The sequence below is a fragment of the Tachysurus vachellii genome, chromosome 5 (genome assembly GCF_030014155.1).
Source record: "Tachysurus vachellii isolate PV-2020 chromosome 5, HZAU_Pvac_v1, whole genome shotgun sequence".
NCBI lineage: Eukaryota > Metazoa > Chordata > Actinopteri > Siluriformes > Bagridae > Tachysurus > Tachysurus vachellii.
In genome coordinates, this window is record NC_083464.1 from 11,154,308 (window position 1) to 11,180,133 (window position 25,826).

At 39.5% G+C, this 25,826-nt stretch overlaps 1 protein-coding gene across 10 annotated transcripts in view; it reads right to left on the reverse strand.

Annotated features, from left to right (window-relative positions):
* LOC132845609 (receptor-type tyrosine-protein phosphatase mu-like) overlaps positions 1 to 25,826 on the reverse strand; it is a 204,110-nt gene that overhangs the window by 75,797 nt on the left and 102,487 nt on the right. For all 10 annotated transcript variants that reach the window (XM_060869713.1, XM_060869711.1, XM_060869710.1 and 7 more), the window contains exons 8-9: positions 1,076 to 1,384; positions 120 to 229 (exon numbers count right to left, since the gene is read on the reverse strand). In XM_060869713.1, the coding sequence (XP_060725696.1) occupies positions 120 to 229; positions 1,076 to 1,384 (419 nt within the window). The remainder of the gene's footprint in view (positions 1 to 119; positions 230 to 1,075; positions 1,385 to 25,826) is intronic.

Genomic DNA, 25,826 nt, shown 5'->3' on the forward strand with positions numbered 1-25,826 from the left:
GTTAGATTTATTAGTCAATTAAGATCTTGGAGTGAATGAAGGATGGAAGTGCTAAAGGCAGCGCGGCAGGCTGAAGATGAATGTGGCGTGGGAAGTGGTTCGAGCTACGGAAGACTTACTTCATATTGCTTAATGATTCCATATGTCTGGATAGGCTCTCGCCATTTGAGGGCGATCTTCTCTTCGTATGTACTTCCCTGGATAGACTCAAGGGGCACGGCGCCTGGTACTGAAAAACAAAGAAACAAACACATAAATGAGATATTCATTTGGACATAGTGGTTGATAGAGGTGTATCTGGGCTCTTTTTAATGCTCTAACTAAATACTTTCCTATACCCATATGCTATACAAAAAACTTCACAGCTTTAATAACGTTCTTCAATTGCAGGTGTGATCATATTACTACAAATAAATGCATAAGTCATGGTCAAAATAAATATTTAAATAAAGGTTCTTTTAGCTCTTGCTGTAAAAAACCTTCATTACATATTTAGTCTGACCTTGGGATAACCTTGCTGTCTTGTTACAGACTCTTAGTCTTAACAGACTATTTCATCCCAATCGCAGTTTCAGAACAGGCTGAAATAAACCAAAGGAAAGTGTCTAGCTTGCACACCGTATACAACATGGCAAAACAAACTAGCACTCAGGTCAAGGATGGATCAGAAGAGACGAGATTTCACAAAAATGAAAAAATGAAGAAACAGAATTTTTCATTTCCGTAATCAAAGGAAAAGGTCATTGTTCATTCGTTCTCTCTGAATAGTTAAGATGCTCAACAGGGAGCTGCTATCGTAATTGGCGCTAGTCATACATTCAAACTACTCAATATCCGGCCATGATTTAGATGGAAAGCCGATACCCTCTGAAACTCTTCACTGAATAAAGTTCAATCAATAAAAAGTAAATTAACTCAAGCAGTTACTATTAATCTTTTACAAATTTAATCTTACACTTGTCTCAATTAAGGAGTATGAAGTGGTAAAATAAAACACAGTGCCACTAAAACAGATAATCACAAGCTGATGTGGAAATTTCATAATCAAATTAAAAAGCTGAATTAAGGTCTTTACCATCCTCGTCTGTGAGAACGTCCAGCTCCTGACTCTCCTTTTCGCCCTCTCGGTTCCGCAGCACCAGCTTGACACTGACGTTGGTGTAAGGTGACAGGTTCCGGATGGTGTGCTGCGGGGCCGGGCTCTGCAACTCGTAACACACTTCCTCTCGTGTCTCCTCCTTGCCGTTCACTTTGTAGCGGTACTCCACCGTCAGGTTGTAGGTGTGGCACCGGGTCACGTTGTAGCCGAACGGCTCCCAGCGTACGGTGATCTGCCTGGATTTGATATCCACCACCTCCAACCGGCGAGGGCCGTGCATGGGGTCTAAGAGAGGAGATGAGGGCAGATCGTTTATTACTGAGCTACTAAAACACAAAAGACTGGGGCGCTAAAATAAATGTGGATGAAAAAGAAGAAAATTAGATAAATCTGCTTTTTTATTTCGTTATAATCAGCTTTAAGGATTTTAATTCATTTTGTTTTTTATCTTTCTTGTGTCGGAACAAAAGATGCAATACACTGTCAGCCAGGAAGCTAATAATCGCATTATTTATGATAGAGATGATGGATATTGTTCCATGGCCCACACACACTCACTGTGCTTTATATGTACAGATCAAATTATATATTCATCACACCATGCAGATGCAGATGTCATCTCATTTTTCTTGTTATTTATTTTATACATGTGGAAAAGAAATCCTTACTGGGCACAGCACCTATGACTGAGTTTTTACTAACATTTAATATATAAAATTCATGAATTTATATACTCAATTAATTCATCTTCAGTAACCATTTTAGGCTTCAGTAACCATTTTATGTGGTAGGCTCCAGATCCATTGCAAGTGGTTCCAGAAGATGAAATGTATGAATGAGAATGATGGTTGATCAAGAAGTAACAAAAGTTAAGTTGCTCAAAACATTTCTACTCAAGTAAGGAAGAAATTTTTCAAATCAGTTCAATTCAATTTGATTCAATTTTATTTGTATAGCCCTTTTAACTTGCCTCAAACCAGCTGTAGAGGACATAAAAAGTTTATGTAAATTTGTTTGAATGTATCCCTATTTATCCCTAATGAGCAAGCCTGCAGTGATTTGGTGAGGAAAAACTCCCTTAGATGGTATGAAGAAGAATCCTTGAGAGGAACCAGACTCAAAAGGGAACCCATCCTCATTTGGGTGACACCAGAGAGTGTAAATATAAATTATTATAAACACTGAAGAGTGTGATGATAAATGATTATAAACACCAGAGTTCATATTCCACTCTCAACCTTAAAACTGACACACCAAACAACCATTCCTGCCTCCCTATGGGCCTGAGTGCAGTATGTGCACGTTTACAGTATCCTTTCTCTGTTGGTTTAAGGCAGGCTGCTCCAATAGGAGCGTCTCTCCCTTCTCAAGCCCGGCTGGATGAACCCTGTCAGAGTTCAGTGCCCATTTGCAGGGAACTTCAAGCAGCTCAGGTTCTTTTTCCATCAGGTCTAATGAGAGAGACATACTGCCTGCACACACCCACCACAAGCTCCCAGAGGAACTCCAGGTCTAGTAATAGGATCAATTTCCATCCTGGCTTCAATTTGTGGACCATTTCTGAGGAATTTAGCTTGGAAACACTACTTGCAGGGCATCTTGTTCTCACATAGGATGCTATTTCAAAGGACAATGGGATGCAGCGGTCAGATAATCTGGTGTGCTAGCAGTACACCTTGATGAGGACTGACGAGATCTAACAGCCTCCTGTTCACGCTTTTTTCTTTAACAGTCACTGTTACAACCATTAAGGCAAAGTTATATCACACAAACCTCTCACAATTATCCAACACTCCAGGAAAAGAAATAAACAATCCACCGTATGTTGTACTGTGCTGCATGACATTCCAGATCAGAAGGAGGAAAATATCACAAAGTTTCTTTTTTTAGGATTTTTTGACAAGAGCATGAATAAAAAGCATTAAATCCGAAGAGCCAATTTCTCTCAGGGTCTGTAAAAATGTTTTAGCGCACAAGATAAAATGCATTATATTTTATTCAGCACATATATAACCACACGATTAAAACAAGAGGTTAGAAATTGGAAACTTTAATTAGTGCCCTTCTAATAAAGCTCTGAAAGAGGGTGTGCTACAGAATTGGAGGATATTTGTAGTGTGTAGGTTGATCGTAATAAGTGGACGTGGCATTAATCACAAAAACCATGCACTCTAATTAAAAAGGGTGAAGGTAATCCAATAATCACTTTCAAGGCAGCATTTAATCAACTCAAAAACACCATCAAAAACATCTAGTAGAAAGCTCAGTAAAAGTTGCATTCATTTTCCTTCCACCTTTCCTGGTCAGGGGTCACAGTGGCAATAGAATGAGAAGGTCCAGATTTCTCTATACCTAACAATAGATTCTAGTTTTTTGGGGAGATCCCTAAACATTCCCAGGCCAAGTATGAGATCTTTTCTAGCAGGTATTGTCTTTGCAACAGGGTCTCCATGGAGTGGTACATGCCTGAGATAACTCTAGTATGAGCAAGCCAGGAGGTGTGCTTGTAGGGAACCACCTCAACTGGCTCTTCTACATTCAGAGCTGAGATGATCGATTCTAGTCCAAGGCGCCCCTGGAACGATGAATAGTATAGAATAACCTATAATTTGTCACACATGTATTCATTACAGCACAATGGAACTCACTCTTTGCATATCCCAACATTGGAGGTTGAGGTCAGAGTGCAGGGTCAGCCACGATACACATTTTATACACACTATTTTTTTCCTATTAAATTAATTAAAATAAAAAAATAAAATATTGACTAGGGGGCACGGTGGCTTAGTGGTTAGCACGTTCGCCTCACACCTCCACGGTCGGGGTTCGATTCCCGCCTCCACCTTGTGTGTGTGGAGTTTGCATGTTCTCCCCGTGCCTCGGGGGTTTCCTCTGGGTACTCCGGTTTCCTCCCCCGGTCCAAAGACATGCATGGTAGGTTGATTGGCATCTCTGGAAAATTGTCGGTAGTGTGTGATTGCGTGAGTGAATGAGTGTGTGTGTGCCCTGCGATGGGTTGGCACTCCGTCCAGGGTGAATCCTGCCTTGATGCCCGATGACGCCTGAGATAGGCACAGGCTCCCCGTGACCCGAGGTAGTTCGGATAAGCGGTAGAAGATGAATGAATGAATGAATGAAATATTGACTAGTTTTAAGTGTTTTATGTAGATCTGAATCTACAATATTCATTAATCCAAATAATGCAGTACATTTCACTCTGAGGTATCTACATCCTCTCTTCTCTGGTTAGGATGTGCACTCTGGAATTCTGTTTTCCAAAAGAGACAAACAAACAAACAAACAAAAAAAAAAAAAAGATATAATACAATATATGAGCAACCTATAGAGAAAAAAACATTTTGAATGACTAAAACTTTAAATCAGTTAAAAGTTAAAAACTAGAAAATCCCGCTGATCGCCGTGTTGACCTGCTTTACCCGTAGTGCTACAGTAATTTTGCTATAAAAATGTACTGCTATATGTAGTGATCCATATCAGAAGTACATCACACACTAACAGCAATCTTATTTCTAACCAGTAATTGCTGATACACATCTGGGTCTTTAATTTCAGCCACAAAATTAAATTGAAATGATGGAAAATAAGCAAAGGAGAGATAAAAGAGTATTACATACAGTATGCAGACATATACAGACCTAAGGGTAAGTTAAATTGCTGTTATGTCATGTACTGTAATTGTTGTTGTTGATCAGGTACAGTATCTTGCAACATAGCCTTCAGACAATAAGAAATCACTCATTAGGCTTGATAAAGCACTAAAAAAAACATGCAGACTAAAAAGAATGATGGAGATGGTTTTCTTCTGTATCATATCATTGAAGGTCACATATTTCAAACACAGCTGCTAGCATACAGTCTGATTAAGGTGACTTCCTTCATATGTACACTGTACAAGCAATGTTATAATATTTCAGATGGAATGAAAGAACGCAGTGATCAACAACTCAGATCCCGAGAAAGCCGCGACATCTTTCTCAGTAGACCCGTGTTCACTGAATTCATATAGAAAAGCAGTTTCCTCACACGAAGGATCTCAAAGTTCCATCGCCTGCTGTTATGCCACGAGTAAAGAAGTGTATCTGCTGAACTAAGTGCAACCGTGGGTTTACAGCCTCTTCCATCACAACAGAGACGTTCATGCTGAAAGGACGGAGATAGATTTCTGAGCAGGTGCTTGATTGGAAAATGCAAACAATGCCTTTTCTGTTCCTGCAGCCTTTGATGGCAGTCCACAAGAGCCCATGACTACAGTCAGATGAGGGTTTGAGAAAGCCTCCCATCCTGAGAGGCAGGCCTTGTGCTCTTTGAAATGCTTTTGGCACAGAATGGCAGCAAACATCATCTCTGACTGTCAGAGACAACAACAGACATTATATTATATCAGACTACAACAGTGAAACAGGCTAAATGTAACAGCTGGCAAGAGATCTATAAGATGAGAAGTGCAAATTGGTTGCTTGTTACATTGCTTGCCGAACACTGAGCTGCATTTAAATGCATAATTCACTGCCACTGTCAAGGTTAGTAGAAGCGTAGATTACATTACACTGCCAGCAGAGCAAATGATTTCAGTTTGTCATGTTGGTATGGGAGGGTCTAAAAAGCAGTGCTTACATTTAGTTAGGACTTTCAGGAGAAATCAGTGAATGTTTTGCTAAATGCTATTCGAAAATGGTTCACGTAAAAAAATTGTACAACTGGGTTTTGATTCTTCATCTTTTTATGACATCAGAATAAGTGAATATATGCAAGTAGGGAGAAAAGGGAAGATAAAGTTTAGACATTTCGAGCTAACAATCAAAGTTCTGAGCAACACTGTGGCACAGCTCTGGGATCAGAGTTCTTTCCAAGCCTGCGTAGGTTTTTCTCTGTTTTCTTCCATATGCTTCACATGAAATGGCTATCTATGAAAACGTACACCTAGCTGTGAATAAGTGAGTGATTGTGTGATTGTGATTGTGAGTGTGTGTTTGTGTATACAGTATAAAGCCCTGTGATAGGCTGGGATCCTATTCAGGATGTATCCTTGCTTTACAAACAGTTTTCCCTAAGAGAGTCTTCAGATACCTCATCGACCCTGACCAGGATAAAGGTTACAAAAGGAGTATGAATGATGAATGAATAAAGACTCTACCTTTATCTATTAGAACCAAATATATCTGCTGAAGAATATAGTGAAAAACTGCTTAAAACTGCTGGGATTCGCTATTGTAAAAGGAAAAACTGGGGGATTTCTTTTCATTGCAAGGCACTCTTTTATTCATATCTCCATCTCGAACATCGATAAAAGCATAGTGCCGTATCATGCGGTGTGAGAGTGGAAATGAAGAGTGGGAATGTAAGAGAAGGTCGAACTGGATGCCCTGTAATGGCTGTCGGCTGCTTTTGTGAGATGATGGCAATGGGTCTGATTGAGAGGTGACTTGGGGAGAGGAAAGTGCTATCTGCAGAGTGAGCGGGTGAAATTCCACCAGTGATTTTGAAAAGCGGGGATGAGTATGAAACACTCTGGGCGTTACAGAGATCCTGAGAACTGAGAGAGAGTTCACTGCTGTAGTGGACAAGAGTAGCATTTTCATTCAGGACACAGTGACTTGGTAAATGAGTTACTGTACACATGGCACAGTTGCTTATCTAAATCCAGATCTATTGGGTCCCTGGATGAGCAGCTGTATCTGGGTGTAATGACACCAGTAAAAGGAGCAGGAGTTCGCTGGGGGACGTGGGTGCTGATATCATTTCCCATAAAAAAATGACACTCTCTAAATTGATCTAATTTCTGACTTAGCTTAGTCTTTTACCTTTTTGTGTTCTGTGTAAAGTGAAGGGACATAAAGTAGCGGAGACCAAACAGAGCTTTGTGGTTTTATGAATTAAAACACTACTGAAAATTCCTGGGCCATACTGTATGGTGGTACAGTGATCCTAGCTAGCTGGCATTATATTGGTTTTGTGTGTTTTTGTTTGTTATTTTGTGTTTGTAGTTGTCCATTTTAACTAATCAATAGACTCAATTATTTTTCTCCAGTCTGTACTTATTCAGTTATTTCTTTCTCAACTCTGGCCTTATCTGGTGCAGTTGGTAGTAGAAGGGTTCCCAAAATCTGTGCGATATTTAGATAAAGTACGGGTCACATGCTGAGAGAATTATGACATTGTGGATTTGATGCTATATCTCAACATACTGCACAGTCCTATAATAAACTATTATCCTTCACCGAGAGTTATCATAAATGCGATCAAACTCCAACAGAAACAATTAGTATTCACAGAAAATTCTAGATGATTAGTTGGGGGGGAAAAAAAACACTGAAAACCCTATTTTTAAAATATCTCCTCATAAATGCTCAGTGCACTGAGCACACCAATAACTCACACAACACTGGTGGATGACCTTCAGCCTCACCAGAGCATCTATGAGGCCAATGAGGTCATCTCTATTAAAATATATCACAGAGGGCATTCATGGGGCCACTCAAAACAAGTTACACATCATAATTACACAAAAGAGGCCATTTGGAGGCCATGCTCCAGCCTGCAAGCACAGACTGGAGCAAAAATGTGCCCTGCATAATGTCACAGGGGCAGTAAAACAAATTACTGTGCAATCCTTTGCCATAAAAGCACAAATATTCAAACAAATGACACGCTTTTATGATTCGTCTGAAATTTGATTGCGGGAGAACGGACAATGTGTGGTTAATGTGAAAATCCTGATACTGTTTAATGAAAGTTCAATTTCCATTCTGTTAAATATTCTACGGATAGACTGTTTTAAAAAACGAGCAAGTTTGCAACACTGTACTGTGTTTCATTTCAACCACCACACAAAAAAGTCATCAATCATCACTTGTTCTACAGACACATGTACTATGAAACATCTCAATAACATTTTTAAGCTATTGAATTCCTCCCTGCTTTCTCTGCTGGTCATAACTCACAGTGACAAAGACTAAAGCGTGCAACAGCCTATTGATTAGCCTAAGCAGAGCAGCACAAAGAAAAACTCCACCAAACAAATTGTTGTTTATTCACACACATTATCTTTTGCTGATGCTCTCTTTGTGTGCTTGTGTTTGTGTGTGTGTGTGTGTGTGTGTGTGTGTATGTGTGTGTTTTAAGAAAGAAATGGGGAGAGGAAAGTTAGAGATAGGGAACAAAAAAGCTTTGTGTATACAGTAAAAAAGCCCAGAGACAATTTAATCTGGTCGATTGTTAAAAACAACTTAACAATCTACAGAGAAATAGATACTGTAAGTAACTTAACGTCTTCACACATACACACATACACACACACCTGAATGCTGTCGTGCTGAATGCTGAATGCACACATACACACACACACCTGAATGCTGTGAGATCGTAGGTGTTTCACTGCAAAATTATTTCTACAGATAAATAATGTTATAAATAATATTAGCTTTAGCCTTTAACTCAGTAACTAAACTCAATGTGTGTGTTACATAGAACGAGTTCTCTCAGGTGTGTGAGGAAGCTCTGCCTTGTGGTTCTGCCGGTGAGAATGACCATCGGGTACCAGGTGCACAGTATTATGACCAAAGCCTTTAGAATTATTCTGAATATTCAGTTCGATTCAATTTATATCACTTTTAATAATGGACAATGCCTCAAAGCAGCTTTACAGAAGTATAAAAAACATAGAATATGTTCTTCTCCAACACAAATGCATCTTAAAACAACAGGAATAATTCAGACTTTCCCACTCCGTTAAGTTCTTAATCATTTCTAATTTTATTAAACTTTTTCAAAACAAACTTTTTGATTACAAAATTTCCAGTAACTTTTTAAGTTTCAAACCAAAAGCTAGCATGAAGATTGAAGTTTTTGTATTTCAATTTCACCAGGTTCTTGGAATCAGATCCCTAAATCCTTATTTTCAAGAAAAAGACTTTATTTCACTTATGTATCATAGTACAGAGAAAATCTTTCTTCACATATCCCAGCTGATTAGAAGACTGGTGTCACCAACCAAACTCTCATACAGGTAATAAACACACATCCTACTAATTACAAGCAATACCTATAGTGCTGAAGACACCTAAAACATCAGAACCTAATGCAAGCTTGTGTTTTAGTTGCTTTGCATTATTGTAACTGGTCTTGAGAACAGGATAAGAGGTTTAAAGCCGCACATATATCTTCAGAAAGGACGCTTAAGGCCCATCATGAAGGAGCTTGAATGACTTCAATCAGGAAAGGACCAATCCAGGCTCTCGTTCAGGTAATAGCTTCAAGGATCTGACACTTTTCTGTCATGAAAATTGAGGGTGAGGGGTCAAGGTTGACTGAGAAGTGAATTTCATTATGCCTTAAGTCTCAGCTAAAGGGCTTTGCACAGACACCCATCATAAATTTCGTAATAGATAGCAAGGAAACTGGATTTTTTTTATTACCCTGTGCTTAGAAAGAGATAGTGGACATGTAGGTGACAGATGATGTCCTCCATATTTTGCTGAAGATAGATGTGAGAAGATGCTAATAACCAAAAGACACGGTCAGTGTGGTGCTTTTTATTGCCCACATGCTTCAGTGCTGAATTTTCTGTTCGGGTTAAGAGCCACTGATATATAGATTGCTTTAGTATTTCATTCAGTGGCTGTATTACATTTCTCCTGAGTCCTGCCAATGCAATCAAATAATTCTAATTTGACATTTAGGTGGCACCTATTCACATCTACCAAAGACTTGACATTTAAATAACGCTGCCTGTCATTAGCATCTCATTATGGCCTTTTTGAACAGTGGTAATGGGTTGCACAGGCAACCTTTTGTCATTGCAGCCTCAGCTGTCCACTACACAAGCCGAGCTGATTCACATGGGAAAAAAACTGGAGCTTCAATTGTAACATGAACATGCCTGAGTAGAAAGGAACGCAATAATCCTGACGTCTCTCCGACTACCTGTTCTGAAGCCGCTGAATGGCCTACCTAAAGCATGGAGAGCACTGGAACAGAATAAAGGTATTAGTCCTGGATGAAGGAGAACAAATTGGCTGTGGATGTGGACGTACTTTTTTTCTCCTCAATAGGTCGGGTGATTAAATGGGCGCAGAGCGATAGAGAGATGTTATCTCCTTTTTGTCCTCTTCAGCAAGCCAGAACGACACTTGTGGTCCAGCAGATCAATGCTTGCCTTATCAGTGCAAGGCTTTCTACAGGATAGTGATCTAAGTGTATTGTGAAAGTGCTCTGCTAAAACAAATGCTAAAATGTTGGGGGTGGTGGGTGGGTGTGTGTGTGTTATGCATATGTGGCAGCCTAGTGGTTAAGGTGTTGGCCTACTAGTTGTATAGTTTAAAATTTTGAATTCTATGTCCGTCAAACTGCTGGGCTCCTCAGCATCATAGGACAGTGTCAAAAACACAGAGGAAACCGTCCTCTACCCTCATCTACCCTCTTCCACATACTGTACATGCACTCACAGATGCCCAGGATCGGCCAGTGTTACTGTGATTGAAAGGTGAGACACAGTATGCCATCTCTCCAACTCTTTCAGCACAGCTGGCTGTGGACTAACCCTAGGAGTGAACAGATTCTAACATTATGTTTAAGCTTTTATTATATAAAAAAATGTTAATGTTTGAATAAAAAAAAAACAATTTTTTCTGAAGAAAAACAGGAAGTAACATTACAACTGAGGTGTGGTTTTGGTCAAAGTCATGATAGTACATGTGTCAGTCTTAACAAACTCTCTTGGATGGCTCAGTGTGCTTAGCTTCCTAAAGAAGTTCTAGTTGAAACCCTTTCTGATAAAAAACCTTTCTCCTCTACTTACATACAGCTCCTCCCAAAGACAGAACCCAAGAACCCTTAACAGGTCTAGTTTTATTCCACCAAAAGGGTACTCTTCCAACCACAGACCTACATATACATTACAATTTCACGTTTCATTGTGAAAATATATATGCATTTCTTATATATCTGATTTTTTTTTTTGGTGGTGGTCGTATGATATTTTATTTCTAAGAAGCCAATGGCATAAATCTGGCAGCAGTAACATGAGTGAAAAGAGCAATTTTGAGTTGCTAAGCGACAGTACACTGTGTGCTTGTTTTTGCACAATAGAAAATCATGTTCTCTGTTTATCTTCAGCTGTTTAGTTTCACTCTGGAGCATCATGTTATATGTGGAATAGGTTTAGAAAAGTTTGTGTGTGTGTGTGTGTGTGTGTGTGTGTGTGTGTGTGTGTGTGTGTGTGTTCATGCGTCCATGTGTGTGGAATAGGTTTTAGCTTTGGCCTAGATAACAAGGTTATGAGAATAAATATTTGTGTCATTTTTAAACCGAACTGTAAAAATGGATTGAACCGCTAGCAAAATAATTGACTTTAGTTACATTGATGGCATTTTGGAAAAGCAAGTTTAAAGTGGCTAGAAATCAGCTGCTTGGTTCATTTGATGACTGTATTCGTCCAAAGCAAGTATATGTAATCTTATCTTACTGCTGATTGAATCAAAGTAAACCATATTCCAAGCACAGAGGAAGAAAAATAAACAGATTCCAAACAAATTTATCCATAATGTATATAGGAGAATTGGTCTTTATTTCTGGCACACAAAGCCGATGTTGTTGTTTGCATGTAGACTACGTCATACCATGATATTGTTTACGTGCCAATGAAACACCAGATGTTAGGCCACTGCTCCACCAGACATTAGAGAATTGCCACACCCGATATTAGGTCACACCAAAAGTTAGGCCATTACCACACCAGATATTAAGTCATACCAGATGTTAGGTCACTGCCATTTTGGAGTGACAAAATGTGTGTTAGCTAGCTAAACCTTCAAATGAACCAAGCAGGTGACCTCTGCTTGATAATAACTACTCCATATTTTCTAGTGACCAGAGGCACCATAGTCCTATTCTCATTTTCTATTGGCTAACACAACCAAGGCGTGTAAATTCAAGTTCATTTGGATAATGTGAGTAAGGTTATAATGCTACCAATGCACATCATCCACAATGAAACCACTTTCACCTCTCCCAGGTGCATTTTAATCACATTTGGTGTGACCACTGCTTTAGCTGTAGATGTATGGAAGATTTGATATCCAATATTTAGGTGCATCTGCTGAAGTTGGTTAAAAATGTAAAATTAGGACATCTGCTGTATTCGTGTTCATTTGCTGTCATTTTTCACTAAACAGGACCAAACTGTCTGCTATTTCAACTGTCCTGGAAAGAGTCAGGGATTTTGGAGCTGCACTATGACAGCACTGATGTGCCTGTTAACACAGAGAAGCGACAGTGCTTCATGTTGACTGAACGTCCACTGACAGACGTGTCTCTAAAACGCAGAAAGGAAGCACTAACGCTCTGATCACAGAAACCTGTCGAGGATGCTTTCATAGAAAAGGCAACAAACGGGGCGCTTATCAAAAGCACATCCTAAGGCAGAGTGCCACTCGAGGATGCATTTCATGCTTGTGTCAGATTCTCACCTGCCTTCAGTGTGATCTCTGTCACTTAATTTGATTGCTCTGGAGGCATGGAGCACTGGCCCAGCTGGGAGAGAGAACACCAGTGATTCACTATCAGCACCCTGGTTTCTCTCTTCTATTATTAAAAAAAAAAATCAGCAATGATAAAAAAAGGCCAGCAAGAGGATTTATGCAATATCAACACCACCATCTGGGTAATAACGAGGCTTTCATCCTTATCAAAGGCCTTTTCATAGCTGACGGAAGCAGAGCAATAATGATGGCTTTTGACAACCGACAATCAAACTACGATTTCTCTACCAAGTGTGTTCTGCTACACAATGGCACCGCTGCAAAGATGGCACACTCCTCGTGGCACTGCATGTCACAGTGAGAGCTGCTTTCCGGCATAAAACCGCCCGGAAAACAGGCAAGACTAGGGCACATCTGCCATTTTTTTTATTCATGGAAGCTTGTGTCCCAAAAGGTTGCCTTTCATGCGTCTTCATTCACTTCCTGTACTGATGTCTGCTTCTTTGTGAATAATGCAAGCTGATGTCATGGTTGCCATGGAGTGAAATTGTTGGATAAAGTGTGCATTTGCATCCACTAGAGAGCCAAAGTAATTAATTGAAAATTTTGGGACTTTGCACCTCATCTGCAAGACTGTAGCCCACTTAAGGCAATAAAACAAATACAAATGCACATTGAGTTTATATATAAATGATGGATGAACTCAATGTACATTTATATAATGTATTGCTTCGGGATGCACATTACAAATAAATAGTATATAGTCATAATACTGTAATGGAGTGGAATTTTAATAAGTCTCACAGTTATGTTTAAAACACAGCAATGAGGCCATGATATTGCAAAATCTTTTGTGCTAAAATAAAAAAAATATAAAAAATAACATTGCACAATGAAGTATAACACAATACCATGATCTGCATTTGTATGCTGCTTCAAATATATGTATTCAGATTCAAACAAACCAATTTCTTTTGTTTTGTGTGTATCCTACCACTATACCCCCATACTGGGAAAACTATCTTGTGGGAATTCATAAAGCAGTCCATCCATCCTTTCATCCATTCTCAGCACTGCTTATCCTACTAGGAACCTGGGGCCTATCCCATGAGACGCAGGGAACAAGTCAGGGAACACCCTAGACAGGATGCCAGTCTATCACAGGACACAATCAAACACCCACTCATTCACACACCCATTCCCATGTTATAGACAATTTAAAGATGCAATCTAGCCTACAACATGAGTCACTAGACTGATTGAGAAAACCGGAGTACCTGGAGGAAACCCCTGAGTCGTGAAGAGAACATGCAACACCACACATATGATTTGGAGATGAGAACCAAACCTCTGACCGTGAAGGTGTGGGGCAAACGTGCACGCCACCGTCCTCCTGCCTACAACATACTCTGACAAATTTAACTGGTGTTATTTCCCCAAATATAAACATTTTATTGGACTAATTAGTAGTAACTAAGTTAATAAAAATTCTGTAAATGCTTTACATATTTTCATTCTAATAAATTTTCTTTGTGCACCCACACATTCCCACCTTTTTGTTGCCAGATGTTCTGTGAGAAGATTCTTTTAAAAATATCTGTATTTGCATCTGTTCTTTATATTGTATAATATTGTATTTAAATTTAATTTCATCATTAAGATAAATACTTGAAGGGCCTTAGCTGCTTCCTTTAAAGAAATATAAAAAAGCTCACATTTGAGACTGGTCACAATTCTGAGTACATCTCTATTTAGATACAGACATTGAAAGATTTTCAGCTGAGTAATAATCTGCATATCATCTCAGTTTCTTTAGACAAATAGAGCAATCGTGCATTCAAAGACATTTTTGTCTTATGCAATTTTATAGAAGAAATCCGTGATGTAAAAATGAGCGCTTTAAAGAGAATTAAAGCTCAGGTAAAACGATGCCTTGCTTGGACAGACAGATACATGTATGAGGTGTGCTCTCACAATCAGCAGTGCCTGCAGGTCAGTGACTTTGGACATGAACAGAGGTGTTACAGTATCCTGAGAAATAGCCCATGAAAGCTCTATTTAAGGAATGTTCTGGGTTTGAACCATAGACAGCATAATGATGTCTGGAAGCATGCTATAAGACTCCGGCTTTTTGTGGGGAGTTGGGGGGATAAACATGGTTCCTGGGCATTCTGAAATCCTAGATCTGATGATTAATAAGGGCAGCTTGAGGGAGAGAAAGGGCAAGAGCGGGCCAAGGATTCCTGGAAAATGAGCTGTAGCTTAAAGGAAAGTGCTGATCTGCTTTAAAGAACTGGAGATGGGAAAACATTTCAAAGACCTTTGGAATCATGAGGAGGCACCAAAGGAAGTTTTTCTCACTGAGCAAAAACACACAATTCACACAAACTCACATCCATATTTGGTGCTAGTCAATTCTACATATGAAGTAACTACAACGTTATTTCCTATACATGCTTAACTTTCAAACACCTCATACACATTAAACACACCCCATACACATAAAACCCTTTCCAAACAGTGAGGCTCGTTCCCTCATGATCTGGGACGGCAGTAGGTCATGGCGTATCAAGTTAACCTTGCTTGAAGCCCAGCATTCCAATTGCATTCTCTCCCTTATTTAATTACACATGACCATGCAGTATATTAGCATCTGCTGGCTTGACATTCACCGAACTTCGCTTTGGTCAGTGGACTGTCTTCATGAAGAAAATTCAGGGCAAACTCAAAATGGTGTGAGATGTGTGAAACTGCATTCTTAAAGAAAATGTTCCATTCAACACCCTTATGGTTCTTTAAAAAATATAAGAAAAGTGGCATTAAAGCTGTGAATAATGGAAGAACGGCTGAAACTGGCCATAACGAAGGCAAAGCAGACCTGAATCTGTGCATACAGGCCTGATCGGAACTGCAGGCTATATTTTAATAAAATTTAGAGCTTCTGTAAATGAGAGGATGTTTCTTTCATTTCCTCCAAGCATTCCATATTATATCTTCCTCTAATACAAATTAGCCCCCCCCCCAGTAAACCATATAAGTGACTTAGGCTGCATGCTGACTCCAGTAACTTCAGCGCTGTTTAACCTGAGGCACATCCACAAATGTGCTTTAGTGTAGAAGCTAAAGTAGCCTCATGCTCCATTGGCTCCATTTGAGAAAAAATGATGCCACCGCTTGGTGACGGCCCTAAACCTAATAAAGAGGATGAAGGAACGAGTGAATGTCCGGCTGCTAAGAATACCCTGGTCTATATTGTACTCAAGTCTGAGATGTAAGAAACATATTCTGTCTATTTCCCTTTCCCCTTTAAGTCTTTCTATTTATCAGTATCCAGGGTGTTATTGTCAAGATAAATAATGGCATAACACTACTCTTGCAAGAGAAGATGAGTATGTCAGCTTTCATTTGGGCAGCAGTAACAGCTATTGAGCAACATATGCAGAGGAGCTGATGCAGGACAGACGAAAGGGAAAAAGAACAGGAAATTGCATTGCCTGTTCAATAGGCCAATGAGATTAGGCAGAAAGAAAAATTATCATAGAAATGATATTTCTGAGACCTTGTCAAAAAAAGCTGATTGTATTCAGGACATGGAAGAATTGTCACAATAAAAACACAATAAAACATCTTTTTGTACCTTAAAATGAAATGCATGCTTAAAAAAAAGCCCTCTTCCTTGAAAATATGATTTTCGCATTGTTTTTGTGCAGCTATTACGATGCACGGCACATACCGTGTGTATTTTTGACTGTGCTAGATGACATAGTGTGTGACTGTGCGCACACTGTACATGAAACAGGAATTTTATGCATTCTCTGGTAACTCTAACAGAAGTTCCTCCAAGGCTATGAAGCTGCCAGGAATGTCATTAGTATTCATAGTGCAGACTCGTTCCCCAGGTCCCTGCACATGTTTAGAAATGTCTTGTTTTCAGAGGACACATTGTAATGTACTAAACTGCACTGGGTGTAACTCGTTATATAAATAACGAGCTAAAACAGATAATTTGAACAGACTTTTCTAGCAGTTTTATCTTTAGAGAAAAGTTGGGAATGAATAGTAATAGTGAATATGATTATGATATTAAGTATGGAAGTCTGTGTGACAGAAAGTGTTACACTATAATGAGATGTAAAGCCTCAGGGGAAGAGTTCAATGCTCATATGTATGCTTTGCATTTTTTCAATTTATATGGGCAGTACTGCACATAAAAAACATCCATCTGTCCATTTTCTGTACCACTTATCCTACACAGGGTCATGGGGACCCTATCTCAGGGGAAGGGGTACTCACTCACTCACTAAACGCTCACACAATTTCACACACAAACACACTATGGACAGTTTAGAGATGTTAGTCGGTCTATAGCTGACGTGGTATGTGGGGATATTACATTACATTTACAGCATTTGGCAGACGCCCTTGTATCCAGAGCGACTTACATTACCTAATTTATATACAACTGTGTAATTAAAGGTTAAGGGCCTTCCTCAGGGGCCCAACAGTAGCAGCTTGGGGGACCTGCGATCAAACTCACATCCTTCTGATTGGTATCCCAACACCTTAACCACTAGGCTACCACATGCCCATATATGGTAGCCTAGTGGTTGAGGGTTTGGCCTCTTAATCAGAAAGGGTATAAGTTTGAGTCCCAGGTCCACCAAACTGACATGGCTGGGCCCCTGAGCAAGGCCAATGAGCAAGTCCCTTTGGATAAAGGTGTCTGCCAAATGCAGTAAATGTACAACACATGTCTTCGCAGTGGGGAAGGAAACCCCCAAAGCCCAAAGAGAACATATGAAGTCCATAAACACAGGACAATGAAAGAAGTTCTGCAGAATTTTTCAAAACAAATCATCTCAGTTTCTTTGGAACAAATAGTGAAATCATGCACTCAATCACAAGGACAAATTCTTTAGAATTTATTAGTAAATTTCAGTTTTCTGAAACGGTTTGGCAATCTTTAGTCTTTTGGGAAACTGTTATAAGATAAAATTATGAAATTCCCTTGAATAAAATGAACTACAGCAACTCGCAACTCCATGAAGGACATTCAGCAACATTAACTGGATAAAGTGAGATCTGAAGTTCATTCATTCATTCATTCATTTTCTACCACTTATCCGAACTACCTCGGGTCACGGGGAGCCTGTGCCTATCTCAGGCGTCATCGGGCATCAAGGCAGGATACACCCTGGACAGAGTGCCAACCCATCGCAGGGCACACACACACTCTCATTCACTCACGCAATCACACACTACGGACAATTTTCCAGAGATGCCAATCAACCTACCATGCATGTCTTTGGACCGGGGAGAAAACCGGAGTACCCGGAGGAAACCCCCGAAGCACGGGGAGAACATGCAAAATCCCCAACCCTGGAGGTGTGAGGCGAACGTGCTAACCACTAAGCCACCGTGCCCCCCGATCTGAAGTTCTAAATAAAAATAATCATTTACACTGCTGTCATATAACTGGAAAAAACAACAACATCTTTCTATCTTTATTTTAGTTATTTGTTATTAAATTACACAGCAACATGTTCAGCTGTGTTTTATTCAGTCAATTCCTTCATTCGGTTACTGGTGTAAAGAAAAGCGTGTGTAGATACCAGAGTTAAATCAATGTACTCACTGGGTGTGAGTTTCTATGAAAACCATGTTTATAAGGAAACGAGAGCAGTTATCCAAAGTTATCTCCAGCAGGCGTGTTGTGTTTACAGCTCTGTGAGGGATTGGAGTTACAGTAATCGAGATGTCACTGTGCTTTATAATCCAATAATGGACAAGGCTTTGCTTGGCTATCTGTTTGGCTTGGGCTTAGGTTGTGGATATAAACCACCAGTGGATCCATGTGTGTATGTGTGCATGTGTGTGTATTTCATGGAAGCAGGGGAACTTTCTTCTTGTGCATTCAGCACAAACTCCATTCCCTTAGAGTGGCTGAAACCCCAGCAACTCTGGGTTTCCATCTGAAAGCGTAAGGCCTGAATGGTTTTACAAGGCAATCTGTACATCTCCCCCATGTGTGAGCGTGCACCGTCAGCAGCCTGTAGCACAGTAATGTGCTTCGTGGTCAGAGAGCAGAATGGCGAGGCTGAGAAGGAGGCTACAGCAGCAGCAGCAGAAGCAGTGTAAAGAGGACGCTCACGATGATGATCGGAAGACGAGCAAAGTGGTTCTGCTTCTCTGCCATTCTATCTGCAGAGGACAGCGCCCTCAGGTAGAGACTGGGGTCAGGGTGTGTGTGTGTACGGATCTCATGCACGGTTACAGCGGCCTGCTTTTATGCGTGAGAGGGAGCGCCGAAACATTCCGAACATGAATTTATGGAGAGCAGACAATCTGTTCTGCTTCAACAGGGGGAATACAGGATGTCACGCTAAGCTCTGCCAAACTCCTGCAAAATGAAATGTGACAAATGGTGACAAGTTAGCGAGTCAGGTTCCCTTTATTATTCCCTCATTCTCTCTCTCTCACTCTTTCACACTTCCTCTCTGCCTTTCTCTCACCGATCATCAGAAGCACTTGACTAGCAGAGCATGAGACTGGAAGGCTGTAATTGACAAATTTTGACGGCCAGCCGAGTTGCAAGCTCCCATGGTGCCTGGCGGGGACTGAAAAATACCCTCCAAATGCGACAGAAAGTGTATGACAGGACTGTATAATCTGACGTGCACACACACACACATTCTCTCTGAACAATCTTGGTCAGAGGTCTGAGCCTTGATGGTTTCATCTAAACAATGAACATCTCACGATTCCAAGAACACATCTACATTTGCTCCACAATTTACTGTATGTTCTAGGTGCTGGATTTTTTTCCTGTCTGTGAGAGATATACGGCAGGCCCTGGCTCTTAGGCACTTCAGTCGCTGATAAGAGACGCAGCAGCTATGGGGGCCAGATGATAGCAGCACGCCATACTTCTTCCCCTGGTATTTTCTACAATCTGATCATTTTTCTTGTGGGGAGCAACAGTTCTATTTTAAAGGTGACTTTCAAGAGTGTTTTGCTCTCTCTTTCTGCACTTCTCTGGCTCTCTCCCTTGCAGTCAGGCCTATATGAGATTTAGTATTTCATTTCCACTGGGATCATCATATTTAATTTGCCTGCTGGGAAAAGTGAGACAAGGAGGAGGGGTGTGTGTTTGTGTGTGTGTGATAGAGAGAGAGAGAGAAGTGGGGGACTCTAGTGGTTGGTCCCAAAGGTTTCCATTAAACGTCTTCCCATTCGGATCATTCATTTAAATAATAATGAATGCTAGATTTCTGTCTTTTTTTCTTGCACACATGACCAATATATATTACAACAAATATCCCAGAAATCCATTAAGTCCATTGAATCATCATTAAACAAGGTATTAATGCCTAATCAGAGACCTCAGTTCTCCTGTAAGAATCAGACATGTCTTAACAGAAAACGTCTTGCATCCATCACAGTTCTCTTATAAAAACACTGAAGCTTTAGCGCTTATTAACCAACAGAGAAAACATAACCTGTCATGACTAACTACTGCATAGAATTACAAAACTAACCGCTAACAAAAAAGAAATCGTTATATATATTTTATTTACACGAGACTGAATAGATAAAGAAAGAAAAAATAGAAAACTGATGCTTGCTTTGCTTTTTTCACTTTGCTATACAAACATTTAGCCGTAGTAACAATAATTACTGTCACAGAGTCTGAATAATGGCTATGGAAATACAAACAGAAATGTATAAACTTTATTTAGGCATGGTCGGATTCCTAAGTACTTATTGGGAAGTTACAGTATTTCTGAATAAAAATATGATTCGATTAAATTTGGTTCTTAAGAGATTTTTTGGAGTGCATTAATTGTACAAATGGTTTTGTTAAATATATATATATATATATATATATATATATATATATATATATATATATATACGTATATGTATATATATATATATACATATATATATATATATATATATATACGTATATTTATATATATACGTATATATATATATATATGTATATATATATATATATATATATATATATATATATATATATATATATATATATATATATATATATATATATATATACATACATATACGTATATATATTTATATATATATTTTATTTTTTTCTCTCACATTTTCAGTGTGAGCTTAAGTTGTTTATTACATAAGTTGTTTTTTGTCACCTGTTTGTCCTACCCCAAAAAGCGGATAGGGTGCCAATATAATTTGCCCTATACAGTACATCCAACTGAAAACTGCCATAAAATTCAGAACTGTTATGAAGATAACATTCTAACTCAAAAAGCTCAAAGAAAAAACTCTTTCTAAAGAAGAGGCTTTTAAGAGCTTGTTGGGCTTTTGAGTGTGCGGTTGTCTTTGGTACCCAGAGGAGAGAGAGAATGAGGGGACAATAAAACAGGATCCGGAGTGAGAAATGATTCGGGGGGAGCCAAGCGTGAAAATCAGGCGTGTTATGAGAAAAGGATATGAGGCAGTGGCTTGGACGAGGAAATGGAGATGGAGGAAGAAAAAGAAACACCAGAATGAGTCAAGTGTAGCAACAGGGCAGAAAAGTGGAAGATATATGAGAGTACATTTGCAAGAGACTATTAAAAAGCCCTTGAGGAGATGTAGAACATACACAGCACAAGCTTTTAATACAGGGGCTTGTTTCTGCAGACAGATAACACCCAGCCATCCACTACACCTTTAACTAGACTGACTAAAAATGGTACTATAAATTACTGCCATCCATTATTTACTAAAATGGACAAATGTCCCATAATAAAAGTCTACAGTATAAGGAGATATTAACTGATAAATGAATATGTGTAGTGGTTGGGAAAATCCACCAGACATCCTTGAGGCTGAATCCGGGGTTTCCCAAATGCTTACATCCTGCAAATTTCAGACTAGATAAATAAGTGTGATTTCCTAACACGGAATGTCATGAGATTTGATCCAATTTAAGATGCATGCCATATAAACTGTTGTAGAAAATACATTATTTATATTTACTTTATTTCCTGTACAGTTCAGGGTGGGTCCAAATGACCAATTCCTGTCCAAGTGAGGATGGGTTCCCTTCAGAGTCAGGTTCCTCTCAAGGTTCCCTCATATCATCTCAGGGAGTTTTTCTTTGATACAATCACCACAGGCTTGCTCATTAGGAATAAATGTTAGAGATATATCGTAACTTTATTTTAAAATGTACAATTTGTATTCTTTTTTCTATGCTTCTGTAAAGCTGCTTTGAGACAATCTCAGTTGATAAAAGAGCTATACAAATAAGTTGAATTGAAATGAATTGAATAGTGAAACACTAACAAGCCTAATAGATTATGTCTGTAAACATTCTGAACAACAGCTGTGGTGTTACCTGTCGTATCGTCGTGTTATTTATCACCGCATACGCTGTAGAGAGACGTCTGGGAATTTTATCCAAAAGAGCTCACTAATTCATCGTGATTATTTCAGCAGTGAGATGAGTGCGAGCAATGAGCAATCAAATCAAAAGTTCCTGTTCGTTTAATGCTGTTACTAAATTTTGCCTGCATATGATCACATGGTCATATGTATTATTTTTGTATACACTTTTATTCACTGCATATTCAATTACACGTCAATTTAAACAATAAGCAGTTTTTTTTAGACGTGTCAGTGTCTTGCAATGGAGCTGTAATGGAATATTTAAATGCTTCCTTTTCCTCACTTTCAGGACTATACTATAAAGTTCGCTTACTTAGTCTTAAGAACCGATAGATAGATAGATAGATAGATAGATAGATAGATAGATAGATAGATAGATAGATAGATAGATAGATAGATAGAGTGGTAAATTACAGGATTTGATCATGTGAAGGGTTTTTCATCATGCCAGCATGCATATTTCTTGTCTGCAATGCCCAATTTTGTTATTATCTTAAAGTACATCAGTGCAAAAGATGTTAGTGTAGCTGCATGTGCATGTGTGTGTGTCACATTCACAGCTCCCGCATGTTTCTGTACAGAGCCACACACCGCTCTGTAGCAGTTGTGGTCTGCAGGAGTAAATGAGGTTGTCAGGATGGAGTGAAGCTTTAGGTTTGGCAGTCAGAGAGCTGCTATACTGGAAAAGTAGTACAAATGACCAGAATTAAACTGAGCAATGAGCCAACAGATCCCATCTCTCTCTGTCTCTCTCTCTCTCATACACACAGACATGGCTGAAAAGGTGGCTAAGGTAATGAAGTGAATCTGTTCAATGAGAAATTAGTCACAGTGATGTTGTTTTATAGAGTTAACTCATGAAGTCCACCATGAAGTCGTGTCATCTGTGCTTTGCGCTTCTTCCATCAGTCAGAAAAACTGGTAGATTTTTTTCTGCTGCAAACTAAAATGAATAATAATAAAAATATGAATAAAAAAAAATAATTAAAAAGACAAAGACAGGTCAGTAAGACCTGATACACGTTTCTGAGAAACCAAAGACATTTTCCATGTTACTCAGTAACGAGTAAATGATTGGACATTAAAATCTATTTTTGGACTAATTATTCATTTAACCTCATTTTCTTTAAGTCATTAACTCCATTAGCAAAATGAAATACTGTTCATAGAAATGTAACAGTGTGTATTGAGGAAAATGACACATGCCCACAAGCACACACACGTACACTCTCACACACAGTCATTCACTCACTCACTCATCTTCTACCGCTTATACGAACTATCTCGGGTCACGGGGAGCCTGTGCCTATCTCAGGCTTCATCGGGCATCAAGGTAGGATACACCCTGGACGGAGTGCCAACCCATCGCAGGGCACACACACTCTCATTCACTCACACACTACAGACAATTTTCCAGAGATGCCAATCAACCTACCATGCATGTCTTTGGACCGGGGGAGGAAACCGGAGTACCCGGAGGAAACCCCCGAGGCACGGGGAGAACATGCAAACTCCACACACACAAGGTGGAGGCGGGAATCGAACCCCCAACCCTGGAGGTGTGAGGCAAACGTGCTAACCACTAAGCCACCGTGCCCCACCACAGTCATTCAAATGTCTGCAATTCCTAGTAAAGAATGTTGCATCGTTATACTTAAGGCAATTTCAGTACATACAAAAAGTAAAAAAAGACAAAGCCAACACGAGGAGGAGGCTGAGGAAGAATCCGAAGTCCAATCTGAGCTGAAGTTTGTCATGTTACACAATTCAGGCTCTGCCCTGCCAAACACCAGTGTAAATGAAATGGCAGGAGCCAGAAAAGCTAAAGGGTTCAGGGGAACATTTCTTTCTAAAATTACTTTGGATATTTGTTTTCTTGTTTACCTCATCTGAGAAACTTGTCGCCTGCAAAAAGTGCACTACTGGCTACATACTCACTCACACTTTCACACACACAGAGCAGAATGACATACACACGCTGGCACAAACACACAGGGTGTGACTGCTCATATCAACATTTTTTATACCTTTTTTTAGATTGTTATTTCCTCATTTAAACTTTCCCGGCAATGAACATACTGATATCGCAGACACACACACACACACACACACACACACACACACACCAAGTTTCTGTGTCTGCTTGCCTCTCATTTATATACCAGTTTATACTATCCATCCATCCATCTCTACACCACTTATCCTACTGGGTTGCAGGGAACCTGGGGTCTATCCCAGGAGACTTGGGGCACAAGGCAGGGTACAGCCTGGACAGGATGCCAGTCTATTGCAAGGGACAATCTATCTCTCTCTCTCTCTCTCCCTTTCTCTCTCACTCTCTCTCTCTCTCTCACACACACACACACACACACACACACTCACACCCAATAAGCAATTTAAGTTTAGAGATGCCAATCAACCTACAACACTTTGGACTGAGGCCGAAACCCGGCATACCCGGACCAAACCTCTGAGACATGAAGCTCCATACACATGGTAGCAGTGGGAATCAAATCCTTGAGGTGTGAGGCAAACACACAAACCACTATGCCACCATGCCCCAGTCTATTCTAGCTGCAACTAAATTACTGACTGAAACTTTAGCTAAAAACTATTTCATGTCATCAATAATAATGACAAGAATGATGTCACCTCATAATAAATGTCAAATTGTTTACATTTTAATTGACTGAAAACATGGCAAACAATAATAACATAATGTGTATGAAAAGCATGCGAAAACCCAGCGGCCCAATTTCTGTCCATTGCAGAAAAATCACTTTGCTATATTATTATTATTATTATTATTATTATTATTATTATTATTATTATTATTATTATTAATCTTTTTTATATATTGGTGCACACTTCTAGCTCTATTCCTAAGTGCATAAAAACATGCACTTTGACTGACAAATACTTGTAGAGAAATTATTCTGATATTTATACCACATAAAACAGGCAATAATGTCGAAGTTCAGATCTTGCAGTATTACTGCTACAGATATGCTAAAGTAAACATAAACATCCAGCGGTCTGCTGTAGTTACACAGATCGTTACACACGTCTGGTCAGTGTCTTGTAGGCCTGTGGAAGCCAAACATTAGCTCTCATAATGAAATACACACATTTCATTATAACAATTACCCCGGGTCACTTGCCTGGGGCATGGTGTAATTATACCTATCACTACACCTGCTGTTAAATCTTCTGAAATCCACAGACCTGCTGCATCAGCCATCCTGCTGTCTGATGTTCGGAGCAACAGTTGGGTCGGTATCTCCTTTGAAATTCTCACGGATATGAGTCTTGGAAATGCAGGACGAGACTGACCAATTATTTTAGCAAAAATTGCTATTAATTTGTGGACATTTGTGCCCTCGGTCATGACAATGGTTCAGTGGTTAAAATGTTGGATTGCTCATGGGAAGGTCGTAAGTTTTAATCCCAGGGCCACCAAGCTGCCACTTCTGGGCTCCTGAAGAAGGCGCTTAACCCTCAATTTCTCAGCTGTATAAATGAGATTAATGTAAATTGCTCTGGATTGGGGCATCTGCCAAAATGCTCAAAATGTAAATGCAATCACACCTTTTGGGCCATGGTAGCCTAGTGGTTAAGGTGTTGGGCTACCAATCTGAAGGTTGTGAGTTCAAATCCCAGGTGCACTAATCAGCCACTGTCTGGCCCCTGAGCAAGGCTCCTAACCCTCAATTGTTCAGTTGTAAATAATGTAAGTTTCTCTGTATAAGGTTATCAGCTGATGTTTAGTGAATAGTTTTTGACCTGACATAAGTGTGATCACC